This window comes from Etheostoma spectabile, chromosome 23 (genome assembly GCF_008692095.1).
Source record: "Etheostoma spectabile isolate EspeVRDwgs_2016 chromosome 23, UIUC_Espe_1.0, whole genome shotgun sequence".
Classification (NCBI taxonomy): Eukaryota; Metazoa; Chordata; class Actinopteri; order Perciformes; family Percidae; genus Etheostoma; species Etheostoma spectabile.
The window spans coordinates 21,864,705-21,878,880 of NC_045755.1; the positions used below are offsets into that span (position 1 = coordinate 21,864,705).

Genomic DNA, 14,176 nt, shown 5'->3' on the forward strand with positions numbered 1-14,176 from the left:
CTGTGGTGCAAAAAGAAAGACAACAGCTTCATCAGAGACCCAAACCATCCCAGCCACAAGTTGTCCCACAAACCGGTCCCACAACACCAGGCACAGGGATGGCTTCCACCCACGCTCGTTCATTCCTCGGAGTGTTTTAATCCAACCACCATTTTTTTCCCTAAGCTTAAAGAGTCATTTTGGTGCCTGAATGTAACTGTCATCGCTGCATTTTTATTTTTTTTGGGGGGGGGGGTGGGGGGGGGGGGGTGGTCTGCAAGTTTCACCATGCCAGATTTAAAACTTTTTAAGACCTTATTATTATAAATGAAGAGTAAGACCTATATCACAACATGAAAAATGTAATAAAAAAAACGACATTTCATGGTTTGCATTGCAGGACTGGTGTCTATTTACCGTGTGGAGGACCCAGAGGTTGCTTACAGGAGTTGTGGTGCTGGGGGGGTCTCGCCCAGGCAGTGTGGAGGTATTGCTGGGACCTGGAGCCTGGTCCCATTAGCTGGTCATTATCTGGAGACCCTTCATAGCAGATAGATGTTTCCAAGTTTTCGAAAGTTCCCAGTTTAATTGCTTTCTTGCATAAGAAGCAGTAGCCTATAAATACCTTGTAAGCAATTAGCTTCAACTAAGCCCTAAATGTGGCTTTTTAAAGCCAAGTGTCGTTAAACTTTCACTTCCCCATAGGTGAAGAATAAAATCCGTTTTCTGTCTGTGGTACATCCCATAGAGACTTGCGCAAATAACACGAAAGCTGATTGGCTGCAATGTAAGTTGCCTGTTGGTCTCATTTGTAGTTGTAAAACAGCTAATTAGATTTGGACTAGCGAAGGAAAGAACTACAACACCACTACAACAACCACAATCCAATTCAAAAACATATATTCTAAAGCGCTGCGGGAACATTTCAATGAGCATTACAGGTGGTGTTACATGGGTGTAGGAAAATTAGGAGCTGTTTAAATTGATTTTAAGACCTAGTACACAATACTTCAGTGAATTTAAGACTTTAAGAGGCCTCAAATTTGGATTTTGAAATTTTAGATATTTTTTTTCACAGTTAAAGATCTTGCGGAAACCCTAATATATACAGTATTATGTTCAAACGTTTGCAATCTCCTGCCACAAAGCATGATGGTCACCAAAAAACTGATATCCTTTGGAAATTATTATTAATTCTCATTTATTTATCAGAAATTTGTCATAAGTCCAGAGAGAACCGTCACTTGGTCTGGATTGGAAATGTTTGTTAAAGGCCACTTAAAACAGAAATAATGAATAATCAACTATATTAGATTCTTTTTTAATCACATCCCTCTCTAGACATATGGAGTGAACAACACAAAATACTGTTGATTAAGGCTATTTTCTAAGGATTTTGATTTTTAGTTATTTGTGTTGTCAATGGGATTTTGAACAAGGTTTTCTTACCCCGGGAACAGAACCTGGGAGCTCTGGTTTCCCTTTGGCCCTCTGTTGGTTGGTAACTCTAGCCGCCTATTCTAAAAGATCACTATGCTGGCATTTTGTTTGGTCTCACAGCAGTCCCACCTCATTCCTCCATTAACTACCACCACAGGTGAAGATGTGTGAACTGCAGAAGAAACATAATCCTAACAGGCAAAGGTTTGCTACGGTTTGGAATATAGATAATAACCTATTTCTATCTGTGTTAAGTTTTTCCTCCTATACATCCCACAGAAACAGCAAAAAACTGACAACTACTTCTTTCTCTCTTTAACCCTCATGTTGTCTTTGGGTCAAACTGACCCGTTGTCCTATATCCATGTTCTATTTAACTACCCAATTACAATTCCCCAAAATAACATGATTGATTCCACACAGCGCTCTTTGGCAAGTACAAATCTCTACTTTTTTATTAATTTTGGGGTGTCTAATTCAATTTTATAGGGGTTTTGAAATAGTATTAAGTAAAAGTTGACATATTCCAGTCTGTGATTATCCATCAACATACATTCCTTTAATTTTAGTCTAAATAATTCCTAATTTCTCCTTTTCTAACTCAAACATTAGGTTTAAGTTCCTAAAAATGAGGTTTATTGACCGTAAATTCCAAAAATAACTGCAAAACTAAAGTTTATAAGTTTAATATATTAGAAGGTGTCAACAAAAGTGTTGATTTTCAATTTTGACGGAAGACAACACAAGGGTTTACTCTCAAAATCTATTTTTTTCTCATTTATGCTAAGCCTCCACCTGTGTTCTAATATATGCATATATACATTGTTAATGTGTCTGTGTGTGTGGGGGAGAGGGACTTCACCATTTTCGAGACACTTAAAAGTGCTTTGTAGCATTTCAAGGATAAAAATATGTTATGTGCCATCTCTAAAGACACGATAATGCGGTGTGTGTGTGTGTGTGTGTGTGTTTTGTGTTGTCTCTCCAGAAGCAGACCACCTTGCCGCTGAGTGAAACCAGGGTCCAAAGACAATCTGAACGCTACAGTAAAGCTGTTCTCCAGCAGGCTGTGCTTACAATTTGGGCTGAGGCAGGAGCAAAGTCAACACCATGTGTTTACCAGGACTTCAGCTCTGAGTCGGAGAGAGAAAAAGAAACACCAAAATATGTGAATTCTGGAGAGAGACATCTGATCCCTCCACCCTCATGTAGGCTGCCAGCATTATTGCAGAGCAGCAGTCTTCTGCGAGTTTTACACCACTACTATTGCTATTACACAGGCTTATGCTGGCTCACACACACACATACACACACACACACACACACACACACACACTAGGGATCGGCCGATATAGATATTTTAATGCTGATGATGCTACTATTGACCGATGACCGATACGGTCTACCGATTTTCTTGAGTCAATATTTGGAGCCGATACTGCTTTTGCTCCCTCAATTTACATCAGAAAAATGTTAACCCTGCCACACTGGATTTGTTTTGGGAATCTGCTCTGCCATTTCTTTCAAAAATAATAAACAAAAACACAGGTCAGGGTCACCTCTGCAATCATCTTCTATTCATATCACCCAAATGATGTGTGCAATGTGCATCATCTGGATGGGTGCACTGCATATGGTTAACTTTGAGAGGGTGAAAGGCTTTCATCAACATTGACAACATAGCCATGATGATACATTGCTTGCTGACATGTTATAAGACAGATATAATCAGGTCATCACTAAATGTCCTTTAAACACATTTAAATAATTTAAGAAAGCAATAAACCTGTGCTTGATTTGTAATTTAAGACTGCCATGCTAGTGGGGGAGGGGCAGTGCATGGTCTGCCCGTGAACTGCAACGTCTCCAGCAACACTGAGCTGCCTGTGGACGCCTGGCTGGAAAGAATGCCGGGAAAAAACTATCAACAAACGCAGCAGCCGCGTATCTGCATCACTAACTGGTCCTTATTCACAGTGTATCTCTTCAAAGCTAAATATTAATAAAGCAGAAAAACCTTTCACCCAGAATGCAATCAACAGAGCACTGTCACTCACTGCTTGTTTGCATGTACTTCACTAGAAGCACCATGATGCAGCATGTTCAACCAATGAAACCAGTAAACCCTGCTAACACCTCAGTAGTTCACAGCAACTGAAACATGATGCAGAAAAACTAGCCCATGCATTTTTTTTACTTCTAGGCTGGATTACTGCAATTCTTTATTATCAGGCTGCTCAAAAAAAGTCCATAAAGACTCTACAGCTGATCCAGAATGCTGCAGCGCGTGTTCTGACGGGAACCAGGAAAAGAGACCACATCTCTCCTGTTTTAGCTTCTCTGCATTGGCTTCCTGTAAAATCCAGAATAGAATTTAAAATCCTTCTTCTCACCTACAAAGCTCTTCATGGTCAGGCACCATCTTATCTTAAAGAGCTCATAGTACCTTACTACCCTACAAGAGCACTACGCTCCCAGAATGCAGGGTTACTTGAGGTTCCTAGAGTCTCTAAAAGTAGAACGGGAGCCAGAGCGTTCAGCTATCAGGCTCCTCTCCTGTGGAACCAGGTTCCAGTTTGGGTTCGGGAGGCAGACACCGTCTCCACATTTAAGAGTAGGCTTAAGACTTTCCTTTTTTTTTTTTGTTCAAAGTATTTTTATTGAACATCTTGTCAAATATAAGATACATTTTACAATACAATACATTTTCTTTTTATGTTAACCAACCCACCCAGGAACAATCCCCACCTGTTGCACCAATACAAATATTAATTTGAGAAAAACAAAAACAAAAAGCAATCATTAACATGTTTTAGAAAGGATAGCACGAGTACATACAGTATATTACTCCTCTGAGTTTGAGAGTAAAGATGGATCCACCTTCCTAATTTGGTCCAGAACCGGTTGCCAGATATCAAAAAAATTTGTAGGCACAGCCTGTTGTAGCATACCTTATTTTTTCCATAGTCAGATTGTATAGAAGATCAGTGAGCCAAATTTTGAAAGGTGGAGGGGATGTGTCTTTCCATTTAAGCAGTATCTGCCACCGGGCCAAAAGAGTAGTGAATGCTATGAGGCTTTTGTTGTTTTTATTTAAGTGTAAATGCTGCGGCACAATGCCAAAAACAGAGATCGTGGCCTCAGGCTCTATGATTGTCCCCAAGGTATCAGAGATAAATTTGAATATAGAATACCAAAAATCTTTAAGTTTGGGACAAAGCCAAAACATGTGAGACAGAGTGCCAGGCTCAACTTCACATCTATCACAGTGAGGGTCTATGTCTGATCTAAATTTTGCCAGCTTAACTTTAGACCAATGCAGTCTATGAACAACCTTAAGTTGAATCACTCGATGCCTCTGACATATTAAAGATGAGTGAATATTTTTCAATATAGATTCCCATATATCCTCAGAGATTCCTGTAGTCAGTTCCTCTTCCCACAATCTTTTCACATGAGCCAGAGGTCCCATATTATGATATTCATTGCACCATAGATTTTACCAATGGCCCCCTTGGAGTATGGATTCACTTTTAGGACATTCTCAAGAAGGGACTCAGGTGGTAATGAGGGAAGTGACTACAATGATGCGACAAAAACTGCTGAAGTTGGAGATATTTGAAGAAATGAGTTTTGGGGAAATTTAGGAATTTGTTTTCACTTGTTGAAAAGTTGTAAAAGTGCCTTCATATATATATATATATATCCTCTAGTACCCTAAGGCCTTTTACAGACCAGGCACCAAAAGAATCTCTATAATAGAAGGAGTAAACATGTGATTCCTTACTATGGGAGTATAAACTGAAATATCATTAAGTGAAAAATGTCTTCTAAACTGTCCCCATATTTTTAAGGAGTGCTTAACCACTGGATTCTAAGAATATTTATATATTGGATGAGGTGATGGCAATGCTGAGCAAAACAATGCATTCAAAGAGGCAGGATGGCATGACAGATTCTCAAGGGACAGCCATTTAGGACCGCCAGCATGCGGATTAAGCCAATACAACATAGAACGAGCATTGGCTGGCCAATAGTAGTACTGAAAATTGGGTAATGATAGGCCTCCATGTTCTCTGTGTCGCCATAGAATACTTTTGCGGATGGGTGCATTATTCCCATTCCATATAAAAGCTGATATCAGCCTGTCTGTCAGTAGGAAAAACGATTTAGTTAAAAATATTGGAATACACTGGAAGAGATATAAAAATCTAGGTAGGACGTTTATTTTGACGGTGTTTATCCTACCTCCTAATGATAGCGGTAGTGTACCCCAGCGTTCAAAATCTTGTTTTATAGAGTCTATCAATGAAACAAAATTTGTTTTATATAGGTTCTTATAATTACTAGTGACCCATATGCCTAAATAATGACAGCAATCGAGGAAGGGTCTCAAGTGGTTCAGACACATACAAGAGGGTATCATCCGCATAAAGGGACACTTTGTGTTCGGATTCATCCCTCAGTGTGCCTTTAATAGTACTATCGGACCGTATTGCCACTGCCGGGGTTCAATCATCAGCGCAAATAATGGGGGAAAGTGGGCAGCCTTGTCTAGTCCCACGGCCAATTGGAAAAAGGATGATATTTATTTTTTGCCAAAATTTGGGCTGCTACAGGAAAAGAATATAAAACATTAATGCATGAAATGAATTTTGCACCAAAACCAAATTTTTTTAAAGGGTAAAAATAGTTAGTCCCAACTCCCCCCGGTCAAATGCCTTTTCAGCATCAAGTGACAAAAGCACCTCAGGTATACGGATGGATTTGGATGGTGGAGGATATTTAAAAGTTGCGTATATTATAAAATGAAAAGCAATTTTTGATAAAGCCATCTGATCATCAGACACTGTGAAGGAAAAACAATTTCCAATTGGCGTGCTAATAGTTTGGCAAATAGTTACTATCCACGTTTAAAAATGAGATAGGTCGATATGAGCTACCCCCTAACTTACTCTTCCCCTTTTTATGAATTAAAGAAATAACAGCTTGTCTCATGGTTCTGGTAATGCCCCAGAGATGGAGGACTCTTCATAAACAGCGAGTAAAATAGGGGAAAGTTCGAGGAGACTTTTTTGAAAAATTCGCTCGGAAACCATCAGGCCCCGGCGATTCCCACTTTGCATGGTGGCAATTGCTTTAATACCTCGGTCTTCGAAAAATGGTCTTTTCCAAAAAACTCAGGCAAAAATTGTTCCCCCCAATGGTGGGCAGAGTAAATTTGTTAAAAAAAATTTGTAAACAAACACCTTTTTTCTACTGGATTCAATGTGTTTAATTGCGGTATTTTCGCAACCCATAATTAATCTCTAGCGGATCAGTTTATTTTTTTGTCGTGTTCATCAATAATTTCAAGGATTGACTAATCGACCTTTGTTGCCGTAGTTGATGAACTAGGATTTTTCCTATTTTTTTGCCGTGTTCATAGGACTTTTGTCTGGATTTATTTTAAAAGGTTCTCAACGAGTTTCGTAAAAAACAGATTGAAATTTCCCTCTGGAGAGCCAATCGTTCCTTAAATAAATCAGCTGCGGCGAATGTGAGAGAACCCCCATCGATTTGCAAGATATCACTTTCTATCTTTTTAAGCCTGATTGTTGTTTTTTTTACAAGGCACTATACATATGATTTGGCCTCAGAGATAGGCTTTCAACGTTTTCCCCAAATTAGACAGTAGGACACCCCGGGGTCCGATTACACTCCAAAAAATCATGTATTTCTTAAGTTAAATTTAACAAACTCATTATCTGAGAGGAGTAATGTGTTAAAGCGCCACGGCCGATATCCACTGCTTGTAGTAGGCAAGTTTAAGGTAATTGACAGTGGTGCATGGTCCGATATCACTATTGCCTGGTATTCACATTTGTAAGACACCGCCTACCAAGAGCCTGGGTCTGTCCGAGGTTTCTGCCTAAAAGGAAGTTTTTCCTCGCCACTGTCGCACTGTTGCTTGCTCTGGAGGAAACTACTAGAACTGTTGGGTCCTTGTAAATTCTGAAGTGTGGTCTAGACCTACTCTATCTGTAAAGTGTCTCGAGATAACTCTTGTTATGAATTGATACTATAAATAAAATTGAATTGAATTGAATAATACTGCTGCTGGAGCAGGGACTTTTTCAGGGAGTGTGATGTATAGCACAGGAACTAAATATGGAACCAATAATTAAGTTCTTAAAGATTCCTAGAAAAAAAACAGGCTATCCCTCCGCATTGTGACTAATGATTGTGAGAATCCTGTAAATTTCCCCTTCGCTTTAAGTTTCAACATAACATTACCCCAAATTAGTTAGAAATCCAATCACATACATAAATACTGTAACATGATGTCACTCAAAACAATAATCTAAAGTGCCAGTCAATGAAACACAAACACATGCAGGAAGATGTACACTCATACTCACACAGACACACACACAGACACACACACAGACACAAATCCCCAAGCACAAAGTGTTTTAGTGTGTTATCAGCCCAGTGACAGAAGGCTAATTCCAGTACATTCCAGGCCAGTTTACACAGCAGGGAGGCTCCCAAAACATCTGGACCTGGCTTCGACATGGTCAGACTCACACATAAGGGCATGCACACACAACAAACGGGGAGTAACACACAAATGCCTTCGCACCCCCCCCCCCCCCCCACCCCCCCCCCCCCCACACACACACCACACACACACACGCGCACCCAAACCAGGGCGCAACACTCACTTATTAAAGCGGTTGCCGGTTTGGCAACCAGGCATCAGCTTTTGGTTGCCTATTACTACCTATATTTGGAGCAATTCATTTCTTATGTAACTATACCACACATTTTAAAAATGAAACAATGACAGAATGGCTTTCTAATATAATTTCCCATCCCTCCCAAATAGGGGTGCAATAGATCCCAAAACTCACGGATCGGATCACGGTTTTGAGTCACGGATAGGATCAATTTTCACATCAGCACAAAAAGGGGTGAATTAAATGATTATTAAAAATGTAATAACAATTACTTTTAACAATAATTACTTATTTCACCAGTAAACTGCTGTTAAAACAAACAGATATGAAAAGAGTATTTTACTATGACTTTGAATGCAACATGAGATTTACCAGTTTGCTAGTAAACGCAACATTCAGTCCTGTCTGTTGTTTTTCAAACAACAGCAGTGACCACAGTGCTAGTTTGTGTCTTTATCTCATAGCTGTAGCTGTAGACTGTTGAAATCCTCTACAGTGAAACACAGTCACACCTTTACACCGTTTAACCATCAGCATTTTAACATGTTTAATCCAGTTGTTACTGTAGGTAATGGCAGGCTCATCTTACCTGCTGCCAAGTGTAATGTGTTATTATTTACTAGCATGACATGCAGCAATGCTTCTGTTGCCTCTAGCGTCTGTTTTGGAGCATCAGAGAGCAGCGCAGACATTTAGGTGGCACCGTAAGGAGGCACCGAAACAGGTTCAACATGAGCTCTTACGTGAACAGAAAATTGTTTTGTTGTGGTCGGGTTAGCTCAGTTGGTAGAGTGGGCGCACATATATAGAAGTTTACCCCTCGACGCAGCAGCCGCGGGTTTAACTCCGACCAGCGGCTGCATGTCATTCCCCCCTCTCTCCCCCCGTTCATCTGTCAAAAAATAATCCCTGTATCTTTTCACACAACAGCTGAAATGTTGAGTAGCGCACGAACGTAGTGTTTATACTGTACAGAGAGAAACAAATAGAATATTGGCATTTTTTTAAATAATAATTTCCAGTTTTGTAAGTTTAGATTTGTTTTTATATATGAAAAAATATATATATTTAAGAGGTGGTTTCCAACCAAAAGCCATGAATCGGTTGCCAAGGGCCGTTCCTGTTGAGCCCTGCGCACACACACACACACACACACACACACACACACACACACACATACACACATACACAAAGACACATGTGTGTGTGTGTACACACACACACATGCTCCTAACTCCCCACTGCGACTCTGCAGACAGGGGGAAGCCATTTATCAGCTTAAGAGCAACATGTGGACACAATGATATGGCTAACACTGAAACATTCCGGTTGAATATGGAGAGTTCCATTTGTTTAGAGTGCAGTATTTAAGACCCACATTGATATGTGTTTTCATGTTATTGCTTATTTACATAGATGTCTATACATCACTGCTGACCATTTTCCAAAGCATACCTGTTTTTTGATTGATGTAAGTTTCCTTCCTTGAAGGCAGCAACTGGTTTCCAAAATGTCAAGACTTAGTGAACATCAACTGACAGAGACTGTGTGTGTGTGTGTGTGTGTGTGTGTGTGTGTGTGTGTGTGGTGTGTGTGTGTGTGTGTGTGTGTGTGTGTGTGTGTGTGTTACATCTCAACCCGGACACAGAGCAGGGGAGAGGCTGCAGCGTGATGAAAAATACTACAGTTTTTGCTCCGGGCCTGTTTAACACTGTGTTTGTGGGAGGGACTGCAACTAATTATGGACTATAAATCTAAGACCAACTTGGTAACACCTCTGTGTACTGTTTACCCCAAACTTAAGTGTAAACTGGATACCACATGGCTCAAAATACAACTCCACATATACAGTAAAAAGTCCTCTTATCTCAGCTATTTGTTGTGAAAACCGTTTCAGAAACAAATTATCTATGGTGGCAGTTCCCAGGTATAAACTAGTGTATATATATATATATATATATAAAAAGCCAAGCATTTCTTAAAAACTGTGCTCGCTCAGTGAACCAGTCGCCAAATAAATCAAGATAAGAAAAAACAAAAGAACAAAGCTAAAAACTGTGTGTGCTTACTGGATGAGAGGCTTGCGGCACAGCACCAGGGCGTCATAGAGAATGCACACTCCGAACACGGTGATGCCCGTCTCCTTGACCAGCATGGCGCAGGTGCCCAGCAACAAACTGACGAGCAGACACCCTGCCGACACCGTGGAGGGCAGAGAGTCCTCAGAGACACACACACCCACACTCCTGTAACAGAGAGACAGAGAAAGACGGTGATTTATAATGACAGATGATAACAGGCCTCACAGAGAGAGGATGGCACGAGGACAAGACACTTACTGTTCATTACTATAATTGCCATGTTGCAGGATGATAAAATAAGTGAAATGAATTGCTTCATTAAGTTAATTAAGATCTGGGTCTAGGCTGCAAATAAGAAATGTCACATTGAAATGTTCACATTCAGGGATCAGACAAAATAACATAAGTGAAATACAATAAACCTAATCACAGACACAATCGCTGCTACAAAGGTAGTCATATTAGGTTGAATGCCAATTGGCAGCATTTGTCAAAAATAAAAGAGGTCTGAGAGCTCTTTGATTATATGACTGCAGCTGTAACTTCTATTAAAACTATTAATTATTGTCTAATTACAATATCGTCTTTCTAATTTATTTAAGAAATTTTGCTGAATTACATCAGCTTGACATTTAACCAAACAGGACAGATCAGAAGGACAATTGGGTTTTATGGAGAGAAATAACAGGCTATCACCGGTGTAACAATGAAATATATAGGCATGTCTAAGTATGATGTGACCAAGGGGAAATAAGAATGGTCCTAAAATTGCACCCTGGGGCACTACAAATATTACTGGTGCTAAAGAGAAGACAGGAGAAACAAAAAAACAATGGTCTGACAAGCATGCTGAAAACAACTGCAAGGCTGTATCAGATCAGGTTGACCCCATTACTGTTTATACCTATGAAAAAAATTGCACCGTAAAAGCCAATTCATGCTTCTGCATTAAATCAACATTGTGGGTATGTGTGTTGGTACGTGGAAATACAGACCCTTCACTGTACCCTACGCCGTAGCCTGAAGTGCACCCCTCAAAAAAGTAACTACGTACACAGTCTTGGTTCTGGAACCATACTCCTGGATAGGGATTGGACACTTTCCTTCTCCGGGGTGTGAGACGCTAGGCGGGTGTGGGGATACTCTTAAGCCCCTGGCTGAGCACCGCTACGTTGGAGTTTACCCCAGTGGACAAGAGGGTCGCCTCCCTACGCCTGCGGGTTGTGGGGGGGACTCTGACTGTTGTTTGTGCATTTGCACCACACAAAAGTTCGAAGTATTCAGCCTTCTTGGAGACCTTGAATAGAGTCCTTTATGGGGTTCCAATGGGGGACTCCATAGTTCTGCTGGGGGACTTCTACGCACACGTGGGCGATGATGGAGATACTTGGAAAGGCGTTATTGGGAGGAACGGTCCCCCTGATTTAAACCAGAGGGGTTGTCTGTTTTTGGCCTTCTGTGCTAGTCATGGATTGTCTTTAACAAACACCATGTTCTAACATAGGGATGCTCATAAGTGTACGTGGTACCAGAGCACCCTAGGCCAAAGGTCAATGATCAATTTGGAGAAGACCCCTGCCCGACAGACTTTCAACTCACTCCTCCGACGGAGCTTTTTGTGCATCCCTGTGGAGGCTGGGGGCATTGAACCTGAAAGGACAATGTCCAAAGTTTCCATTGTTGAAGCAAGCATCACGGGGTGGTAACCCACAAACACTGACACCGGTGGTCAGGGAATCCGTACGACTGAAGTAGTCTTTCCGAAATATGTTTTCCCCGAGGACTCCGGAGGCAGTTGCAAGGTACTGAAGGGCCCAAAGGGCTGTAGCATCTGCCGTGAAAGAGGCAAAGAAGCAGGCGTGGGAGAAGTTAGGAGAAAACATGGAGAAGGACTTTCAGTCGGCACTAAGGTGCTTAAGGAAAACCATTCGGGGGAAGCAGGGAACCATCCAAGCTGTGTACAGTAAGGGTGGGACGCCGGTGACCTCAACTAAGGTAATAGAGCGGTGGAAGGAGCACTTTGAGGAACTCCTAAATCCAGCTAATAAACCCTCTACGGTGGAGGCAGAGCTGGAGGACGATGGGCTGTACTGACTCAGGTGCCTGGGTCTGTTTCCCGACGGTTCGGTAAACTGCCATTAGCATCCTTAGCATTGGAGTTAAGTGCTGACGGGGATGGCAGCTAGCTGGCTGGGGGCTGACTGTGGATGTGCCCCGGGGCTGTAATGATAGTGGATGGTTGCTAGCTGGCTGGGGGCTGACTATGAATGTGTCCCTGGGCCAGGGATGTAATGATAGTGGATGGCTTCAGCTTGTTGGGGGCTGACTGTAAAAGTGTCTGAGGGGCTGTTGTCAGCTCTCATCCCGACTAAAGCCTTGCAGCACCGGGAGAGCGAGGCAAACAGACAGGGGTGTGATTGCTAGTTAAATTACCATTAGATTAGTCGTCTATCTATACAGTTACTAATGAATTTGTGGGTTGGTCCAGAGTTATTAAAAACAATCATACTTGAAATAACTGAGCGTGTTGAACAACGTTGTAATCGTATGTTGCTCACCAAGAATTAGCTAGCAACGTTATAGACAAAGCATTAGCATTAGCTACTAGCTTGCCAACCAGCACCTTTACAGTAGGCACCAAAGCAGTGTTCCTCTTCGGTCCCCCTACAGGTTGGAAGAGGACTTGTCCATTACTGCTACCATTACTCTTATATCTTATTTGAACGGTGTTCCAGCCCTAACACTTACTGTACAACAACAACGAGATTTCACAACATTAAGACACATTGAGTGTTTACGTTTCGACAAAGTAAACAGGATTGGCACACTTGAATTATTTATTAGTGTCTATTTCAGCAGATCTAGTTTCAGAGACGGTGGCCGGGAAAGCAAAAGAACATTTCACAGCTGGTTTCTCATTAAAAATGAGGTAGGTCACCAGGTAGAGCACGCGCTAATATACAGAGGCTTAGCCCTGGACGCTGCGGCCACAGGTTTGATACCACCAGAGGTGGGTAGAGTAGCCAAAAATTTTACTCAAGTAAAAGTACTGTTACTTCAGAATAATATGACTCAAGTAAAAGTAAAAGTAGTCATCCAAATAATTACTTGAGTAAGAGTAAAAAAGTACTTGATGAAAAAACTACTCAAGTAGTGAGTAACTGTTGAGTAACGTCTGATTTATTTCTTAACACAAGCATCAATCAGACAGACAAAAATACAAAATAATAATCTTTAGGCAAACTATTGTTCATCCAATCAATAAAATAGATTAAAATTAATTTATTAATTACAAAATAGCTTAAGTGAGAGACTTGTCACATTAAATTTGGATGGATACTGCATGTGTAAAACATACTGTATGTAACCTAAAAGACAAACATCCACCTCTCCACAGCAGAAACTACAACTACCGCTACGTTTCCTCAGGTTAGATGTTGAGTTGTTGAACGCTCACATGTCCGTTTGTTTTGGTCGACACAGAAGACGCCGCATGATGTAGCTGCTGTTTCGCACTTTTTCTAAGGTAACCATGCTTTCACTATGAGGCCGGGGGGTTCCTCCACGTCTGTGTTGCCTTGGCGACGGTTGATTCTTTGTTTTGCTACGACTGTAAGCTAACACGTCCCGCCCATAGATATATACGCTGGGGTAAAAACAATGACGCGTAGAATACCAAAGAGGTAAAAAGAAAAGTAACGAGCTCCTTGTAGCCTGATGTAGCGGAGTAAGAGTACAGTTTCTTCTTCACTAATCTACTCAAGTACAAGTAAAAGTATAGTGATTTAAAACGACTCCTAGAAGTACAATTTTTTCAAAAACTTACTCAAGTAAATGTAACGGAGTAAATGTAAGTCGTTACTACCCACCTCTGGTTACCACCTGCGGCCCTTTGGACTTTGCATTACCCCTCTGTTGCCCCTTTCATCTATAAGCTGTCATGTCACAAATAAA

General features: G+C 41.1%; 1 protein-coding gene across 1 annotated transcript in view; it reads right to left on the minus strand.

Annotated features, from left to right (window-relative positions):
* The window catches only part of tmtc1 (transmembrane O-mannosyltransferase targeting cadherins 1), a 166,693-nt gene that overhangs the window by 99,349 nt on the left and 53,168 nt on the right, over positions 1 to 14,176 (minus strand). Inside the window, 1 exon segment of the mRNA XM_032504865.1 lies at positions 10,211 to 10,387. Coding sequence (XP_032360756.1) covers positions 10,211 to 10,387 — 177 coding nt within the window.